This window comes from Bubalus kerabau, chromosome 7, assembly GCF_029407905.1.
Source record: "Bubalus kerabau isolate K-KA32 ecotype Philippines breed swamp buffalo chromosome 7, PCC_UOA_SB_1v2, whole genome shotgun sequence".
NCBI classification, from domain to species: Eukaryota; Metazoa; Chordata; class Mammalia; order Artiodactyla; family Bovidae; genus Bubalus; species Bubalus kerabau.
Genome location: NC_073630.1, coordinates 21,023,078 through 21,044,075, shown reverse-complemented (window position 1 = coordinate 21,044,075; position 20,998 = coordinate 21,023,078). Strand labels below are relative to the sequence as shown.

General features: G+C 38.3%; 1 protein-coding gene across 1 annotated transcript; it reads left to right on the top strand.

Moving 5' to 3' along the window:
- Nucleotides 1–1,647: 1,647 nt before the first annotated feature.
- Nucleotides 1,648–20,185, top strand: ADH1C (alcohol dehydrogenase 1C (class I), gamma polypeptide). The gene is made up of 9 exons (XM_055587446.1): nucleotides 1,648–1,777; nucleotides 5,057–5,158; nucleotides 5,940–6,078; nucleotides 7,747–7,834; nucleotides 7,931–8,150; nucleotides 10,728–10,988; nucleotides 16,677–16,812; nucleotides 17,533–17,671; nucleotides 19,897–20,185. Exons 1-9 carry the CDS (start codon nucleotides 1,760–1,762, stop codon nucleotides 19,919–19,921), a joined length of 1,128 nt encoding a protein of 375 aa, XP_055443421.1. The 5' UTR covers nucleotides 1,648–1,759; the 3' UTR covers nucleotides 19,922–20,185.
- The last annotated feature ends 813 nt before the right edge of the window (nucleotides 20,186–20,998 follow it).

Below are 20,998 nucleotides of genomic sequence, written 5' to 3'. Positions count from 1 at the left end.
CTTGTAGGATTGCTCTGAGGATAGTAGGTGAGAATGCATGAAAAACTCCCAGTGGAGTTCTAGAAATATAGTAGATGCTCAGTTAGTTGTGGCCTTTAGCTTCCTGCAAATTTATATCTCACAAATAAACCAACAATTTATTAAGAATTTACAGTATTCCCAATACCTTATCCTTCCATTATCCTATAAACAAGTCAATCCAATGAGTCTTTTGAATTGCTTGGGACATATCAGCCCTTTGATACCACGCAGAATCTCTGAGAAGTGGTCAGAGTCCCTTTTTTTGCACTGCTGTCCTTCATGAGTCAAGGTAAGTGAGAGCAGTATGGTAGCCATTCAGTAGAAGTGGTGTCTAGTCAATGTTTATAAGACCACAGTGAGACAGAAGACCTTTCGACCCTCTCTGCTGGGTCGACAGTGTAGCTGTAGTATGGCTTTCCATATCTGCATATGTAAAGTTGGCAACAGATAATGGTGTTGTTCCCTTGACAATTCTAGAGAAATATACCCTTTTTGTTAACATATGTTGACAGACTAAGTCTAATTAAGTAGTTGAATGAACCATATCCTCCAATTGTTGGTAAAAGACTTGAGATTTATTAAAAATCAAGCTCATATTCTCTTTCTGATACTCACTGCACTGAACAAATAACAATGGAAGTTTACAGTGAGTTTTCTTGAATAATTGCCAAAATGATCATTATTTAGTTTCTAACTGAAAGGTCTACAAAGCCTCCTCTGAGTTCTTCAGACAGGATGCTCTCTCTCTGATATAGAACATTACAGATCGTCTGACTTGGTTTGCTGTGTCTTTTCCCCCCATAGATTATGAGTTTACTTTTATGGATGATCATTGTAGCTAATATTTATTAAAGGCCGTCCTATTTGTCAGGATCCCTAAGTGCTTTAAAAAGATTAACTCATTTGTTCATCAAACAACCTTTCCAGGTGGCAATACTGTTCATCTTCATTTTATAGATAAGGAAACTAAGGCCAAGGACAGTTTAATAACAAGTCCAATTCATACAGCTAGTAAGGACAGGGTCGGCTCGACTCCAAGGTCATGCTATAACCATGGCCTCATACTGCCTCTTGGCACGGGTAGACGTCATTTCTTATCCATCACTGTCACCCCATAGTACCCACTTGAATATCTAGAACAGGGAGGGTCTCAGTCAGTTTCGATTGATACTGTATGGAGCAGAAATGCCACTTTTGCTGTCACTGACTGGTGTCTGATTTCTCTATTGTGAAGAGTGGGAGCGTGCTGGAGCAAACACATCACTCGGGCTTGTAGCTCTCTCTGTCCTATGCCTTTTGTGCTGCTTTCTTACTCCTCCCCCTTGCTAACTGTGTTATGTAGATTTGAAATCGGAGCTCAGTTTACACAAAGGGAAAACAGAACTCTGAACATCCTATGTGGGAATGAGAGAGGAGAAATATATAATCCAGAAAAAAAAAAAAAAAAGGTACATATAAGAAAGTATTTAACTAATGAAGTCAAGACGTTATTTGAAATTAGCATATTGCAAACAAAGTTAATGTTTGAGTGCTGGTTCAGTGCCCTGTTACTGTTGGTTTGACTAGGTCTAAGAATAAACTGATGGGCAGGGCTTAAAGATCCCAGATCACATGTGGGGAACAGGGTGGTAGTCAAGCATATAAGAATCTGTGCAATCTATCTCTTGTATGTACTAGAACAGGGAAGAGCCTGTAAGTCTGTAATTCACATCTCCTGCCAGCAGAGAAAAGAAGAAACATGAGCACAGCAGGAAAAGTAAGGCAATTTTTTTTTTTAGAATTATTCTAATTAATGTAAAACTCATGTTTGACTGCTTGAGAGACAAGCATTGGCTAGCAAGGAAAGTTTCCTTTATTCAGGAGGCTAGCAACCTGTGTGTTAGTCCGTCAGTCGTGTCTGACTCTTTTGCAACCCCATGGACTATAGCTTGCCAGGCTCCTCTGTCCATGGAAATTCCCAGGCAAGAATACTGGAGTGGTTTGCCATTTCCTTCTCCAGGGGATCTTCCCGACCCAGAAACTGAACTCATGTCTCCTGCATCTCCTGCATTGGTGGGCAGATCCTTTACCACTGAGCCACCTGGGAAGCAACCATGCAATATTTAGAGATACACTATTTAATGAATAACAAAATTCATATATAAATTAGAAATAATTTATACTGAAATACAACTTAGGATATATGCTTCAATATACAAAGTATACTAAACTACAATTGAGAAGGGCAATACCTAAATATCTTTAAGAAGTATGTAGAGCATCTATATATATTAAAATCTATATTTCCTATATTAAGTACATGTGAAATAGTTATAGCCAGTCATGTGTAATTTTCAAGTCTAATGTTAGAAATGAAATGTTTTTATCAAGAAGTTATGTCTATATTAAGATATCATTAATATAAATGTGTTATTCTTTATAATACAACTTAATATTATTCTTTATAATATAAATGTTATTCTCTTTGATCATAATCATTCTTTTTATGAATATAGGAAAGTTAAATGTGACAAAACTTTTATTGACTTCAAAGCATTAGAATCATCAAGGCTAAGCAAACCGACTGAGATGCAGACGTTGAGAATGGACTTGTGGACACAGCAGGGGAGGGAGAGGGTGGGGTGACTTGAGAGAGGAGCACTGACACAAACAGACTACCGTGTGTGAAACAGACAGCTGGTGCGACGCTGCCGTAAAGCGCAGGAAGCCGAGCTCAGTGCTCTGTGGTGACCTAAATGGGTGGGATGGGGGGGGGAATGCGTAGTAAAAGGGAGATTCAAGAGGGATAGGATATATGTATACATGTAGCTGATTCACAGTTGTACAGCAGAAACTAATACAACACTGTAAAGCAATTATACTCCAATCAAAAAACAAAAAAATTTAAAGATAAAGCAAACCAGAATCAACATGCAAATTCTGATTTTAAAGGGTCCTATTATGGCACAATTTAAGGAATTCCCATAGAAATGTTATCTTCATGCAAAAACCAACGTGATTTTACAATAATAATAATAATAATAATAATACTGATACTGTTGGAACCACTATTTACATTGAGAACAGATATATTTGGTTCTAAGCCTTCCACAGACTCATGTTTATTTGTTCAATGTGCTTACAGGTACAGAGAAATACACGTGGTTGTTCAATACAATCAATTCATGTTGTTTAACTGCTTAATGGCAAAAGCCTGTGCAATTGTTTCTAGTAGGTTTGCTGTGTAAGGAGTGAATTATGCAATATAATATCTTGCTATAATGGCAGGCCTATACAGTGTGGCCTATATCAGGCCTATATATATATCAGGCCTATATCAATAAGACTGGTTGGAAATCATACAGATGATCAGTTGACAGTTTTCTTATTTTAACTTTATTTTCATGCATTACTGATTGGCATTTACAGTAGCCTATTACATTTCAAATGAAGAATACTTAAGAAAAAGAAAATTTTAATTTTTCAAAACTCAGAGATCAAAAGGGTAGGCCAAATGCATTAATTAAATTTATAAATTACAGGCAATCAATCCCCCCCCTCCTAAGATACAATGTCAATAACTGTTAGCTATATGATAACACTTCACTTATGTTTAACCTTCTGGCACTATATTTTCTTCAAATGCTAAATGACAATAGTAATAATACCTACTTTTGTAAGGTGGTTGTGAGAATTTAATAAACTAATACTGGAAAGCATTTAAAATAGTGCCTGGTACACAGAAATAACTGACTAAATATTAATCACTGCTATTATTGTTATCTAACTTCTAACCTTTTGTTAATCTTTTACTATCATCAAGTAGTGAAAGATAAAATGGTATTCATTCTTCGGACACCCAGGTTTGTAACTTTGGGAAAAGTACTCGTCAACTATTGAGTCAGTTGAGCCTCAAGCTTTTCATCTGAAAAATAAGACTAATGATTCAGTAATACTACCCTGTGAAGTTTAAAAGTCAAACTCATATTTCACCCAACACAGCCACTGTGCCTGCTACATCATTGGCACCCCAATATTCAACACCTCTCTACCATTAGTGTATTACATCCAAGCACTCTTATATTTATTGTGGCATTGGCCATAGTGAACACTTTGCAAAGTGGAAGGATTTGGTGCATATATAGTAAAAATAAATCATCAGATAAATTGCAATTGAATTTTTATCATGTTTGTAGTATGTTGTTAATTCTCTTCAGAAAAATCTCTCAATTACACCAGCTTTGCAAAAGTGAAGACAACCCTTATGTTACATTCCCAAGCACTAAACATATATGCTTAACTGTCATTTGTAAGAACATCTGTAGGTAAGCTATGCTAGCTAGAAAGTCAAACACAGTTCTCTCATTTTTATGTGTGTGTGTGTGTGTGTGTGTGTGTGTGTGTGTAGTTTTAATCTCTACAATTTTAGGCTCAAATCCAATCTGAAAGAAATCTCTATTCATAAATTATATAACAAAACAGAGCTGCCAAATCTAACTTCCAAATTAGTGATGCAAACAAGGAGCCCATAGAAGAAGTAGAGAGAGAAATCAAAGGAGCAGGCAAATAGAGAAAGAAATTCTAGGCTGGGAGGCTTAGGAATTCTAAAGTCAAATCATTTTGGCTTAAGTGGAGAATTGAGCAAGAGGGAAATGAGTTTCATGTAAACAGACACTGAATCTGGTAGTAATGTGATAGTGATTTAGAACTTCATGGACAAGACAACAGCTTTGGATAAACAACCAATTTCAGAACCACATTAGGAAATAGAACCTTTAGAGGGAAAAACAATGATGATCTTTTTTCATAAAAGAATATATTCCATTTTTATCTCAATGTCTTCCTACAGTTGTTTCTCTTTCCTTGTGTTATTGCCTTACACATTTTTATAAAAAGTCACTATTATTCTTTTTGCAAATCAGAGGTTGTTCATGTTCATGGAACAATATTAAGTTTCAGACATGGGGCTAGATGGTACATGTAAAAAGATTAAAGGCACATTCCCTGAATTCAAGGCTGGGGGGACAATGGTGTCATCTCTCTGCTCAATTTTCAGGTAATAAAATGCAAAGCAGCTGTGCTGTGGGAGCTCAAGAAACCATTTTCCATTGAGGAGGTGGAGGTTGCACCCCCTAAGGCCCATGAAGTTCGTATTAAGGTAAAATTTTTTTCCATTTCTATTTAATCTTAGGTTTAAATTTTTCAGAATGTAACAATGAAAGTAACCAAAGCACTTATAATATAGTCATCCAGATAGTGGAATTACATTTGTTGTCAAGGGAAGCTATAAATCAAAATTGTTAAATTTTTTAAAAAGAGACCAAAGAGCATGTACAGTATAATCCTAGTGAAACGAAGAACTTATGTGGTGGCTCAGCAGTAAAGAATCTGCCTGCCAACACAGGAAACGTGGGTTCGATCCTTGCATTGGGAATATCTCCTGGAGAAGAAAATGGCAACCCACTCCAGTATTCTTGCCTGGGAAATCCCACGGACAGAGGAGCCTGGTGGACTACAGTCCATGGAATCGCCAAGAGTCAGATACGACTTAGCAACTAAATAACAACAACAACAACAAAGAAGTGCAAACAATATATATCATTTAAAATCAATTAGCATTATGTGATGGCACTTACGTAACTTTATTTTCTTATCTGCATTTTCTATTTCTATCAAAAAGACTGCATATTATATGACTTCAATAGTTAAGAAACAATTATTTCACAGATTACTCTAAGTTGTTTAATGCATAAAAGGAAAGTGGAGCATTATCAGGCTGAATAACTTCAGGTATAATTTGAAACAGTATTTGGAAGAGTAGGAATTATTAGCAAAATGCTTTAAAATTCTTCAATGCAATTTCAGGAAAATGAGTATGTTAAGCCCATCTGAGGGTCATAGTCTTATCTGAATCTAATCAACCCCCCTTTACCCTATAGATGGTGGCCACAGGAATCTGTCGCTCAGATGACCATGTGGTTAATGGATCTGTGGTCACACGTCTTCCTGTGGTCTTAGGCCATGAGGGAGCCGGCATTGTGGAGAGCGTTGGAGAAGGGGTGACTACAGTAAGACCAGGTACAGAATTCACACTTAGGAAATGTGCCTTGGCTCAGGGCCCCAAGGTGATGTAGCCTGGATAATGACACTGAAGCAATGAGGGATGAAAGAACGTATTTAAGGCTGAGCTGGGACAGAGGTCTCTTTCTTTATCCCCTTCCTGCCTGACTCAGGCATGTATGCATCCATGCACTACTGTATTCTCTACATCAGCTAGTATTTCTTGAGGACCTACTAGATGTCAGGCACCACGTTAGATCCTGGGAATACATGAGGATTGAAAGAGACCCAGTGTCTGCCAGGGTAGAGTTCATAATCAGTTAATTCCCATGTTAGTGTTGCCAAGCACTGTCTTCTACCAGGTCCAAAGAAAACTACTGATGAGACAGAAAAAACATGTCTAGACATAGTGGGGACAAACATAATCAGTGTTTTGAACCTGTTCAGGGCTGACTTCACACAGTGGGGATTGTGAGCTCTGGACTGAATCAACATAATCTCTTCTCAGGTGGGAAGTGGAGCCCATGCACAGTTTACCCTTTGAATATATGGCCACTTTTCCTTCAGTTCAGTTCAGTGGCTCAGTCGTGTCCGACTCTGCAATCCCATGAATCGCAGCATGCCAGGCTTCCCTGTCCATCACCAACTCCCGGAGTTCACTCAGACTCATGTCCATCAAGTCAGTGATGCCACCCAGCCATCTCATCCTCTGGTGTCCCCTTCTCCTCCGGCCCCCAGTCCCTCCCAGCATCAGAGTCTTTTCCAATGAGTCAACTCTTCGCATGAGATGGCCAAAGTACTGGAGTTTCAGCTTCAGCATCATTCCCTCCAAAGAAATCCCAGGGTTCAGAATGGACTGGTTGGATCTCCTTGCAGTTCAATGGACTCTCAAGAGTCTTCTCCAACACCACAGTTCAAAAGCATCAATTCTTCAGCACTCAGCTTTCTTAACAGTCCAACTCTCACATCCATACATAACCACTGGAAAAACCAAAGCCTCTGCTAGACGGACATTTGTTGGCAAAGTAATGTCTCTGCTTTTGAATATGCTATCTAGGTTGGTCATAACTTTTCTTCCAAGGAGTAAGCGTCTTTTAATTTCATGACTGCAGTCACCATCTGCAGTGATTTTGGAGCCCAAAAAATAAAGTCTGACACTGTTTCCACTGTTTCCCCACTTTTCCTTAAACCATGATTAAACGTGACTGGTTACCAATTTTCTTGAATATTTACTGTATCCTATTATTAAATATTAATACAAATATTTTTAGAGGTAAACAGTGAATAAACAGAAAATTTCCATGCCATCATTGCATATAATCTCTTAAATGTTATTTTTCTGAGTCTTTTGGATAAGTCCAGTACTTTGGCCACCTCATGCAAAGAGTTGACTCATTGGAAAAAGACTCTGATGCTGGGAGGGATTGAGGGCAGGAGGAGAAGGGCACGACAGAGGATGAGATGGCTGGATGGCATCACTGACTCGATGGACATGGACGTGAGTCTGAGTGAACTCCGGGAGTTGGTGATGGACAGGGTGGCCTGGTGTGCTGCGATTCATGGGGTCGCAAAGAGTTGGACACGAATGAGTGACTGAACTGACCGAACTGAAGCTTTAAGTTCTTACTTAATTTCTTAATTCCTGCGTAGAAATTTAAGAAGAATCTGTTTTATCCTCATCCCCAGGTGATAAAGTCATCCCACTCTTTGTTCCCCAGTGTGGAAAGTGCAATGTTTGTAAACACCCGGAAGCCAACCTCTGCCTGAAACACGAGTGAGTATCTGTTACTCTCCTTGGCAGTGAAGGAATTTGCACGCTAGTTTTGCTCCTGTCTTATACCCTCTTGTGTTTGTGTGTTGCACTGACCAGCCTGAATGAGCCACAGGGGACCCTTAGTGATGGTACCTGCAGGTTCACCTGCAGGGGGAAGCCCATCCACCACTTCCTCGGCACCAGCACCTTCACCCAGTACACAGTGGTGGATGAGATGTCAGTGGCCAAGATCCATGAAGACTCACCACTGGAGAAAGTCTGTCTCATTGGCTGCGGATTTTCTACTGGTTATGGGTCTGCGGTCAAAATTGCCAAGGTAGGAATAACAATGAGTGATAAAACCAGCTACACTCAGACTGTCACGAGCTAAAAGCAAAGCAATTTCTCACAGGAATCTGAGATCATTCTTCACATTTATTGGAAGCTTTCCCCTCTTCTACCATAATAGCATCGCTATGCTCCACAGAATTGAGGATGTTGATTAAAAGTAGAAGATACCCTCAGAAGGAATTGAGGGAATGCCCTAGAAAATGTATCTGTTATCACAAATGAAAAGCTATTGATAATTAGTTAAGAAAAAGGAAAGGTGTTTTCCATAATTATTCTTCTGTATGTGTTCTTTGTGGTATTACTGAGTTTTAGACCTAGGAGTTCATTTTATCATTCATTTAGTGCCTACATGAGCCATGCACAATAGGTTCTGCTAAGTTTTGAGGAAGCAAAAGTAAACAAAATGAAGGGGCTGACTATGAGTTTAGTTCGTGGATCCTCTACTCCCATAATTAGGATCAACAGGAGATTCCAGAGCCTGACCTGATATCCTGATATACGTCCAAACTGAGGGCCACCAACATGCGCATTCTCTGTATCTCTACGAGGAAAGCAATAAGGCTTCGATGATGCATTAAGCATTTATTCCACTGCTATACTTCCTCCCCAGCCATGAACACATACACACGCCCAAACTTCAATGTGGCAGGTTTTAAGGAGAAATTCTTTAAAGTCTCCTCTTCCTAAAAGGTTGAAAATCTAGTAGTATCCTTCTGTTTTATGAACTGACACCCAGAGACATAAAGCCATTTGCCCAACATCTTACAGGTAGTTAACATGACAATTGCGACTAGCCTCCTCAAAACTCCTGCTGAATCACAAACCACAGTAGATATTTACCAACACTTTTAAATCACAATCACAAGCCTCATCTTTTTCTAAGGTAAAAAAGTGGTGTTGTACCCCCACAGAATGTTTTCTTGGTACAGGAGGAACATTTTACCCACAGTGAAGTCTGACTATAACAGACTAGGTTTAGTAAACAGTCCCTTAGGTAAGTTAAGCTATTGTGAGCAAGTGTTTTCCAAATTTCTGTGACCTTAGCACCTAGTCCCTTGTACAACTTTATCATCTGAACAGATTGTCTAATTGAACCTGCGCACAGAGTGGAAGCCAAGGGTACTTGTGATAATGGATTTCATCCATTATTAAAATATAAACCAGCTTTTCATTGCATTATTTTTCATTTGTGTATTTTTTAAAGCAGAGATAAAGACCCATTAAGAACACGTTGGTCTCAAGCTGTATTATCTTAAAATTATCTGTTAAATTTCCCCTGGTGTTAAGTTTGCTTAAGCTGGGGATAACTCTTCTCTACTTCACAGCTTCTTTCTGCTCTCATTATACGTCATGACTACTGAAAGTTTTTGAACCAAGGTGTTAATTATTGAGGGTTCAATTGGATTATTTTTTCAGTCTCCTCTCTTCCATTTATTATTAATTTCCCTAGAATTGTGTTTGTGTATGTGTGATGGACTGAAGCTGGCATCAATAGATTTGAGGCACTAGATTTTCTTCAAGAGGGGAGTCACTAGCATCTAGAGCTCAATGGTCATCCAGTCCACTGGCTCCCAGCCTGGGTTTCCCACTGGAGTCACTTGGAGACTTGGTCTTGCCTGCAGAGTTGTTGTCGTTGTTTAGTCACTAAGTCGTGTCCTACCCTCTGTGACCCTATGGACTGAAGCTTACCAGGCTCCTCTGTCCATGAGAATTCCCAGGCAAAAATACTGGAGTGGGTTGCATATCTTTTTCCACTTACTGGCACAGAGTCTGATTTAATTGCTTATGGGCTGTGACCTGGGTATTGAGATTTTTTTAAAGCTTCCTAGGTGAGTCTAACGGAGAAGGCAATGGCACCCCACTCCAGTACTCTCACCTGGAAAATCCTATGGACGGAGGAGCCTGGTAGGCTGAAGTCCATGAGGTCGCTAAGAGTCGGACACGACTGAATGACTTCACTTTCACTTTTCACTTTCATGCATTGGAGAAGGAAAGGGCAACCCACTCCAGTGTTCTTGCCTGGAGAATCCCAGGGATGGGGGAGCCTGATGGGCACCCATCTATGGGGTCACACAGGGTCGGACAAGACTGAAGCGACTTAGCAGCAGCAGCAGCAGCAGGTGAGTCTAATGTCCAGGAAAATTAGAGAAACACTAATCTAATTCAAACCCATCATTTCAAGTGTGAGGCAGCTAAAGTCAAAAGAGGTTTTGACAAAAGGTTGGACATAATTTGAGTAACTTCTGACAAAAACAAAGCATGGCACTTTATACAATTTAGGCCCTTTCTTACAATTGTTGTTGTTGGTGGTGGTGGTTTAGTTGCTAAGTCATGTCCAACTCTTTGTTAGCCCATGGACTGTAGCCCACCAGGCTCCTCTGTCCATGGGATTTCCCAGGCAAGAATACTGGAGTGGGTTGCCATTTCCTTCTCCAGGAGATCTTCCTGACCCAGGGATTGCGCCCGCATCTCCTGCATTGGCAGGCGGATTCTTTACCACTGAGGCACCTGGAAAGCCCTTAACAATTATTACTTAATCCATTTTCACATTTTCTGAAAACAGGTTACCCAGGGCTCCACCTGTGCCGTGTTTGGCCTTGGAGGAGTTGGCCTGTCTGTTATCATAGGCTGCAAAGCAGCTGGAGCAGCCAGGATCATTGCAGTGGACATCAACAAAGACAAATTTGCAAGGGCCAAACAGGTGGGTGCCACAGAGTGCATCAACCCTCAGGACTACGAGAAACCCATCGAGGAGGTGCTGAAAGAAGTGAGTGGTGGAGGTGTGGATTTTTCATTTGAAGTCATCGGTCGGCTTGACACCATGGTATGTACTTTGAAATGTGTCAAGACATAAGCTTCTGCATTCTAGAGTTTTCTTTAGTGTGGCAGGATATAAACATTATATAGAAAGAACATTTTTAAAACTATGATGATTTTCCATTTCCTATTTGTTACCTGGGTTGCTTAATTTATTATGATGAGGAATCTCATTCCATCAGTCAAAAAAAAAAAAAAAAAACCTGTCACGAGTAAAAGTATCATGTCCTATTTAGAGAGGGAGGGGGGGTTTACTGAGCCATCATAAATTTAATTTTTAGTTTTAAAAATTCAAACTCAAGTACATATAAAGAATATAAATTCTGTTCTCAAGTTGGCAAGTTTGATTTTTCAACACGTTCTTAACAAAAAATGATTTAACAATATTTGTATGTTTTAATGAATTCTTTTTTTTTCAAGACCATACTTTGACCAAAAAAAAAAAAAAACCAATGAGAAACTTTAGGCTCCTTATCATTTCATTAACAGAAAATACACCCCGTTTATCGCAGCAGATAGCACAGTGCCTGGTACATAAAAAGCATCCAAATCTGTGTGCTGAACTGAATAATTTAAAAGGTCAACAGGTTTTCCCACCAAAAAATTTTAAGTGATATGTATCTTGTAGTGTTGTTTGTGGATTACATGAGATGACACACGTAACATACTTAGCAACTGCCACCTGTCAGTGGTAAGCTCTTAATAAATGTTATCTGGTGTTGTCAAAAGGAAGTAATATTTCCAACTGTGCAAAACTTAAATCATCTTTAAAATATACATGATATTTCCCTTCTCCAGGGGATCTTCCCAACCCAAGGATCGAACCCAGGTCTCCTGCACTGCAGGCTTTCTTTACTGTGTGACCATCAGGGAAACCCCATACATGATACGACTTTCAAATACTTACAGATATCATCAATTGCAACAGAGAACACATCTCTAGCTACATTCGCCCTAAGCAGAATTCTCTAGAATCCTAGTGAAAAAAGCCCCAGAGACCAACACAATCACTCGCTTTAGGTTCTCCAGTAAGTCCCAGCAGTGCTGGGAACAGGAAGCAGCACCTTAAGAGTAAAGCTCTTTGCAGCCTTGACCAGGAACAGTTATTCCATAGATGACTGATGTTCCAAGGCTGTCACTTTCCAAGGCTGTCACTTGCTCCTTATGCCATTTTTAATATGGTTTTTCCTCCATTTTCTCTTGTGGAATTGGATTATTTTAAGTATCTGATAGCCACATGTCCTGAGGTTCTCTGATCATCCAAGTGTCATACTCCAAAATCAAAGGATCAACTACTATATATTTCGGGGGGGGGGGTGTTTTCCTAAACAACTTTCTTACTACACACATGTCTAAAAACCTGACTGGAGGGAAAAGGCTTTCTTTTAAAGTTTCAGAGTAAAAATAAATAAATAAAAGCTCACAGAAGGTCAAAGCACATTTAAAATATGCCCATTTTGACCAACAGCTATATGGCTCTTTTGGCCAACAGCTTGCTCCTTGGAAGAAAAGCTATGACCAACCTAGACAGCTTCTTAAAAAGCAGAGACATTACTTTGCCAACAAAGGTCCATCTAGTCAAAGTTATGGTTTTTCCAGTAGTCATGTATGGATGTGAGAGTGGGACTATAAAGAAAGCTGAGCAATGAAGAATAGATGCTTTTGAACTGTGATGTTGGAGAAGACTCTTGAGAGTCTCTTGGAGTGCAAGGAGATCCAACCACTCCATCCTAAAGGAAATCAGTCCTGAATATTCATTGGAAGGACTGATGCTGAAGCTGATGTGAAGAACCGACTCATTAGAAAAGACCCTGATGCTGGGAAAGATTGAAGGCAGGAGGAGAAGGGGACGACAGAGGATGAGATGGTTGGATGGCATCACCGACTCAATGGACATGAGTTTGAGTAGGCTCCAGGAGTTGGTGATGGACAGGGAAGCCTGGCATGCTGCAGTCCATGGGGTCACAAAGAGTCAGAAACAACTGAGCAACTGAACTGAATTGAACATCATTAATTAGAAGGGAAAGCAAATCAAAATCACAAAGGGATTATTACCTCATACCTCTTCGAATGAATATTATAAAAAAAAAAAAAGCAATAGCAAGTGTTGAAGAGGGTGTGGAAAAAAGGGAATTTTGTGCACTGTTGGTGGGAATATAAAACAGCCACTATGAAAAGCAGTATAAATGCTCCTCAAAAGATTTAAGATAGATCTTTTATCATGTGATCCAGCAATCCCACTTCTGGAAATATATACAAAGAAAATAAACTCACTATCTTAGACATGTGCATCCCCATGCTCATTGCAGCATTATTCATAATAGCCAAGATATGGAAACAACCTAAATGTCCATATGGATGAATAGATAGAGAAATTGTGAGGTGTGTGTGTGTGTGTATAATATACATTTGTGAACTGTATATATGTATATATATGAATGAATATTATTCAGCCATAGAAAAGAAGTATTGACATTTGCAAAAACTTGGAAAAATCTGGAGGACATTATGCAAAGTGAAATAAGCCAGACACAGAAAGACAATTATTGTATGATCTTTCCTATATGTGGAGTCTAAAAAAATTCAAATTCTTAGAACCATTGAGTAGAACAGTGGTGGCCAGGGGCTGGAGGAAGTAGGAGAGGAATAATGGGTAGATGTCAGAGAGTACAAACTCTCAGTTATGAGCAAGTTCTGGAGACATCCATGTACAGCATGGTTACTATAGTATTATTAACTATAGTTAATAATACTGTTTTATATACCTCCAATTTGCTGAGAAGAAAGATCTTAAATGGTCTCACTGCAAAAAAAAAAACTAGTAACTGTGTGAGATTATAAATGTGTTCACTTAATTGTGGTAATTATTTCACATGGCATATGTATATTAAATCATCACACTCGACACCCTAAAAATTCATGGCATACAACCTAAAAATAAATGATTTTTGTCAATCATACTTCAAAAAAACAAGAGTTCAGTTCAGTCACTCAGTCATGTCCAACTCTTGGCAACCCCATGACTGCAGCATGCCAGGCGTCCTTGTCCATCACCAACTCCTGGTGTTCACCCAAACTCATATCCACTGAGATAGTGATGCCATCCAGCCATCTCATCCTCTGTCATGCCCTTCTCCTCCTGCCTTCAATCTTTCCCAGATTCAGGGTCTTTTCAAATGAGTCAGCTCTTCGTATCAGGTGGCCAAAGTATTGGAGTTTCAGCTTCAACATCAGTCCTTCCAAGTGAACACCCAGGACTGATCTCCTTTAGGATGGACTGGTTGGATCTCCTTGCAGTCCAAGGGACTCTCAAGAGTTTTCTCCAATGCCATGGTTCAAAAGGGTCAATTCTTCTGCACTCAGCTTTCTTCACAGTCCAACTCTCACATCCATACATGACTACTGGAAAAACCATAGCCTTGACGAGATGGAGCTTTATTGACAAAGTAATGTCTCTGCTTTTTAATATGCTGTCTACGTTGGTCATAACTTTCCTTTCAAGGAGTAAGCGTCTTTTAATTTCATGGCTGCAATCACCATCTGCAGTGATTTTGGAGCCCCCAAAAATAAAGTCTGACACTGTTTTCACTGTTTCCCCATCTATTTGCCATGAAGTGACTGGACCAAATGCCATGATCTTAGTTTTCTGAATGTTGAGCTTTAAGCCAACTTTTTCACTCTCCTCTTTCACTTTCATCAAGAGGCTCTTTAGTTCCTCTTCACTTTCTGCCATAAGGGTGGTGTCATCTGCATATCTGAGGTTACTGATATTTCTTCTGGCAATCTTGATACCTTATGCTTCTTCCAGCCCAGCGTTTCTCATAATGTACTCTGCTGCTGTTGCTGCTGCTGCTGCTAAGGCGCTTCAGTCATGTCCGACTCTGTGTGACCCCAGAGATGGCAGCCTACCAGGCTATGCCATCCCTGGGATTCTCCAGGCAAGAACACTGGAGTGGGTTGCCATTTCCTTCTCCAGTGCATGAAAAGTGAATAGTGAAAGTGAAGTCACTCAGTCGTGTCCGACTCTATGCAACCCCATAAACAGCAGCCTATCAGGCTCCTCTGTCCATGGGATTTTCCAGGCAAGAGTACTGGAGTGGGTTGCCATTGCCTTCTCCAATGTACTCTGCATATAAGTTAAATAAGCAGGGTGACAATACACAGCCTTGATGTACTCCCTTTCCTATCTGGAACCAGTCTGTTGTTCCATGTCCAGTTCTAACTGTTGCTTCCTGACCTGCATACAGGTTTCTCAAGAGTCAGGTCAAGTGGTCTGGTATTCCCATCTCTTTCAGAATTTTCCACAGTTTGTTGTGATCTACACAGTCAAAGGCTTTGCCATAGTCAGTAAAGCAGAAATAGATGTTTTTCTGGAACTCTCTTGATTTTTCCGTGATCCAGCAGATGCTAGCAACTTGATCTCTGGTTCCTCTGCCTTTTCTAAAAGCAGCTTGAACATCTGGAAGTTCACAGTTCACGTATTGCTGAAGCCTGGCTTGGAGAATTTTGGGCATTACTTTACTAGCGAGTGAGATGAGTGTAATTGTGCGGTAGTTTGAGCATTCTTTGGCATTATCTTTCTTTGGGATTGGAATGAAAACTGACTTTTTCCAGTACAGTGGCCACTGCTGAGTTTTCCAAATTTGCTGATATCCTGAGTGCAGCACTTTCACAGCATCATCTTTTAGGATTTGAAATAGCTCAACCGGATTCCATCACCTCCACTAGCTTTGTTCATAGGGATGCTTCTTAAGTCCCACTTGACTTCACATTCCAGGATGTCTGGCTCTAGGTGAGTGATTACACCATCGTGATCATCTGGGTCATGAAGATTTTTTTTGTACAGTTCTTCTGTGTATTCTTGCCACCTCTTCTTAATATCTTCTACTTCTGTTAGGTCTATATCATTTCTGTTCTTTATTGAGCCCATCTTTGCATGCAATATTCCTTTGGTAGCTCTAATTTTCTTGAAGAGAGCTCTAGTCTTTCCCATTCTATTGTTTTCCTCTATGTCTTTGCATTGATCAGATGTTTATATCTTTCCTTTTCTCCTTTGCTTTTCATTTCTCTTCTTTACACAGCTATTTATAAGGCCTCCTCAGACAGTCATTTTGCCTTTTTGCATTTCTTTTTCTTGGAAAAGGTCTTTAGGGTAAATGTATATAAATTAGGAAAAAAGTGCCCATTTAAATGGGCAGTAGAAATATGGATCCATTAAAAAGGAAGACCATCAAGAGGAGAAGAGAGAAATATTGATGATATAACTGACCATATATCTGGTTCACCATCAAAATACCTGGTTCAAAGTACTGAGTGCAAGATATCTACTTAATAATTAAATGAACTAACCATTTCAGATTGCTCTGGGGTCACATGATGATAAACGTTACCTTTATTTGAAGAATCAGATTATATATGTGTAATGGTATTTACATCTTTATTATTTTCTAAAGAAGATTTATGTACATAAAACATACAATTTCATTCATCTACTGTTTCATTCAAAATGTTTTCTGGGCGTCTTCTAAAGCCACATGTAGTGGCTTTGGGAAATAATGGAAGTGAAGAAAAAGCCAGTCTCTTCCAGCCACACACTCACAATTTAACTAGATCCATAGCACATGATACTGTGTTTCACAAATGGGGACTACCAGAGAATCCACTTTAATGATGCTACATATTAATTTTATTCCAGATGTCTGCCTTGCTGTGCTGTCAAGAAGCATATGGTGTAAGCGTCATTGTAGGAGTACCTCCTTATGCCCAAAATATCCCTATGAACCCCATGTTGCTGTTGACTGGACGTACCTGGAAAGGAGCTGTGTTTGGTGGTATGTGGCAACCCACTCCAGTATTCTTGCCTGGAGAATCCCAGGGACAGAGGAGCCTAGTGGGCTGCCGTCTATGGAGTCGCACAGAGTCCGACACAACTGAAGCGACTTAGCAGCAGCAGTTAGGCTTGAGGGCTAAATTCTTACTAAGGTCAGGAATTCTTCCCTTTTGCAAGTGACAAGGCAAGGGTTTAAAATGCAATGTAGTTAAAAATACACTAAGATTCCTTTGTATCTAGAGGCTCCAAATCAATTAGATGTGGAACTAATGTACCCGAAAAGTCCCAAGGTAGACTTTAGTGGTGTCCCCATGAACTGACTAGGATCTTTCAGCATCATCTCTTTTGACACTGGTGACTGCATAATGCACTGAGATGCCTAGGAGGATCCAGGAAACCCATAGCAACAATTTATGTCTGCACTCACTGCCCAGATGTCGACAACTACTGAATCTCTTCTTGATTCTGAGAACAACCAACTATACTATAATTTCTCTATGAGGGAACTAATAACCAAAGGCTCTGGTTTGTTGGGCGGGGAGATTTTTTTAAAAGTCAAATCACTTCAAAAAGATATTGAAACATACACTCTTATTAACCTCAGCAACAATAGTCTGTGGACATTTTATAAACTTTCATTTAAATTTTATGTAGAAAGTCTTGTCTCTAAACCTCTGCTTATATCTGGATGAATCTAACATTGATGTCACTTTCTTTTCAGGCTTCAAAAGTAAAGAATCTGTCCCCAAACTTGTGACTGATTTCATGGCTAAGAAGTTTTCACTGGATCAGTTAATTACCCATGTTTTACCACTTGAAAAAATAAATGAAGGATTTGACCTGCTTCGCTCTGGAAAGAGGTAGATTTTAAGTTTTGGTGGGGTTTGACTAACAGAGGAAAAAAGGTAGAAGGATGAGAGAGAGGCAAGGATGGATTGCCTTGGTTTTCCATTCCCAGTTCAGTCTCTGCATGTAGAACACATAAGATCATATTGCAAGAAAATAAAATACTTTGCATTTCCTGTTCTGCTGAAGCTAAATTATGTTGGTCACAGCAATTCTGAATGATCAGACCCTCTGCCATCTTCACAAGAATATTCTCTGCTTTGCAAGGAAAAAGAATCAGAGACACATAGTCATATAACATGGAGTTATCCCAGTCCCTGCCTGGCCACTTAAAATGGTTGACTATTAATAGCTACAAATTTAAATTACATTCCAGACATCCCAAAAACTCATTATGGAAGTCAGTGGAGATATATAGGCATCATTTTCTATGCATATATTACTTTTTTCAAAAAATGCTGACTATTATTTTTACTCTTATTTTTCCATCTACAACGGATTTTTCACAAATAAAAATTATTGCAAAGAGGAAGGGTACAAAATACTATTTTAAATGTTTAAATCTACATTTTCTTCAAAACTTACAAAACCAAGTCAGTTTCATTTTCTACCTTTAATATTAATCTTTTACAAACACCTAAAAAGAAGAATTTCATCACTTGCATTTATAAATGAGACACAGTTAGTTATAGGTAGTTTTACCTAACTCCCACCTTTTTGTTCCACAGTCTCTGCTTTCTCTGTGACTTCACACTTCTGCTCATGAGGTTTTTTGGTTTTAAACACTATTTCTTAAGCAGCTATACACATAATATATACTAGACCCTTAGTCTGATAAATATTATTGAAGAAGGAAAGAAACTAGCATCCAAACAGCACCAGATCACATCCTTTCTAAAAAGCAGTTTGGTCATATGTATAAGAAACCTCAAAAAAAGAAACGTAGATCCTATGTCCCAACAGTTACATTTCTGAGAATCTATTCTACAGAAATTATGAGATATGCAAATGAACATATCTTTAAGCATGTTTATTATCTATAACAGCAAAAATTGGAAACATCCTAAAAGTTGAACATTAAAAGAATATTAAATAAATTGCAAACATTACTAGAAATTAATTAAGCCATTTAAAAGGAAATGATTTCATTAAATTGGGAAATTCTCCTGATGTAATTTTAAGTTATAGAGTAGAGAATACAGAACTTATATATATAATACAGTTCCAAGTTTTCAATCAGAGCAATAAAAACTTACATATGTTTAGAAAAAAGATAATCAAAATTCAAGAAAATTTTAACATTGATTATTTCTAAGTTGTGGGATTACAGGTTATTTTTACTTTCTTCTTTATATTGTTCTTTAGTTTCTAAATTATCTATATACATTTTTTCATATATATGTATATATATACACACACATATATATATACTAATAATTTTTTAAGATACATAGATTATCTTTTTCTAAAGCATTTATCCATCAGAAGATGGTTTTTAGAAAGGACATTAGTTCCAGTAAAATGTTACATTTCTGATCTTCCAAAGAATAAAGTCTCTCCAAACACAAATCAACTTTTTTTCTACTTTTAAGTCTTCTTAAGCATTTCTTTATCTAAGCTCTGTTAAAATTTCAGCATGATCTTAACTTTATTACATTATCAGCACTTTTAGGCACATTATCTATCATCTTGTAATTTGTGCAATTTTCTGTTTGGATTTAAATCCCAGGAGCCCACACTAGATGTATGTTTTAAAGTAAGGTACAAATCTCTCTAAATCTCTGCATCTATCATCTCTACAATGGAAATAATATTAGAACCTGCCACATGGTGTTGTTTAAATAGAGGTTTAAATAATTAAATACATGATGAGACTCTACAGAGTGACAGATAGCATGAACTTATTACATGTAATTATCAATTGTTGTTTTGTATTTGTTATTGTATAAGGAATGTAGACTCTCAAAAATGATATTTTGAAAATCTAATACATAATGAAGCCTAAATGATAGTCACACTCAGAACGTTATAATTGAGATTCAGGTTGGAGAAAGACAACAGAAAGAAAAGATGAGCTGACCTTTTACTTGACTTGAGTGCATTAGGGATGGGAATGGAATAGCAGGAAACAAAGACAGCTTTTCAAAGAGACAAACTGAATGCTCTTTGTACTCTCACATGGAAGAGTGTATATTATCTAAACACTAAAACAATTTCTATCTTTTATTTTCTGTTTCAGTGTCCGTACCATCCTGACATTTTGAGACCATACACACACCTTCACTTGTAGCAGTCTTCTGCCTCCTCTATCATCTGAAACATCAGCCAAACATCATCAGTAATTCAGTCCTTCAGAGGTACTACCAATAAATTGCACATGGGAGCTTTCCAAAAGAAATAAAAATCAATGTGAAATCATTTTTCAAGCAAATTTTAAAAATTTAAGTGAGAGCTAGATAAACCATCATATGTGTAGCTGAGTCTAATAAAGTCTTCTTAATCATTCTGCTCATGTTGAATCATGTCATCTTTCAGACTAAGGAATGGTATTTCTTTTGACTTCTTGTACTTTTTGTGTCTTTGCCACCCTTAGTCTTTTAGCCGTAGTCATTGAGAAGGACCTTATTATACTTCCCCTCAACATACATGTGATGGGGTATTGTACTCAAAATCGTCTACCTGTACGTCCACTGTCTGTATTTTCCTCTTTAGGAAATGTAGCAAAACCCTACAGTAAAAACTATAGTTTGAAAAAGAATACACTCTGATTTATAAGTGGAGAAGGTCCAGAAATTCTAAATGAAGGAAATTTTTTAAGGTAAATATCACACGTTTAAGGTGAAGGGAAGTGTTTTTATACTACATTTTCACACTACATGTGATAAATGTGAGGTTTGAATACTAAATCTGAAAACTGAACTGTTCTTAGAATCATATTCCAAAAAGTCTAATTTTTACTCAAGAAAGAAGTTTATTGGTTAAAAGATCTTAATTATTATCATTGCAACTGTAGTTAACTGAAAATGAGCCATAAGGTAGCTAAAAAGTAATATGGCAACTTGAAGTCTAGGGATGGGAATAAAGCAGCTGTGGACACAGCATGTAAAATGGGTAACTAAGAAATGGCACAAACATCCAAAGCAATAGATTTTCTATGCACATACACATATAGATGTACGTTTTTGCAAAAATATTTTTGAACGAGAAATTTTCTATTAACTACCATGGCTTAAGTCTGCAACCCCGGAATATTTAATCGTTTTGAACTTGTAAAAGCCTATAGTACCCACTTGTTAATCCTTTCTCTAAGGAAGATTTACATTTTGAGCTTCATCTCTAAA

Bases quoted from the DNA above. Each gene is read 5' to 3' on its own strand.
- ADH1C (XM_055587446.1), top strand. The intron at 10,989-16,676 runs GTATGTACTTTG...ATTTTATTCCAG, and splicing joins TCGGTCGGCTTGACACCATG to ATGTCTGCCTTGCTGTGCTG. The intron at 17,672-19,896 runs GTAGATTTTAAG...TTTCTGTTTCAG, and splicing joins CTGCTTCGCTCTGGAAAGAG to TGTCCGTACCATCCTGACAT.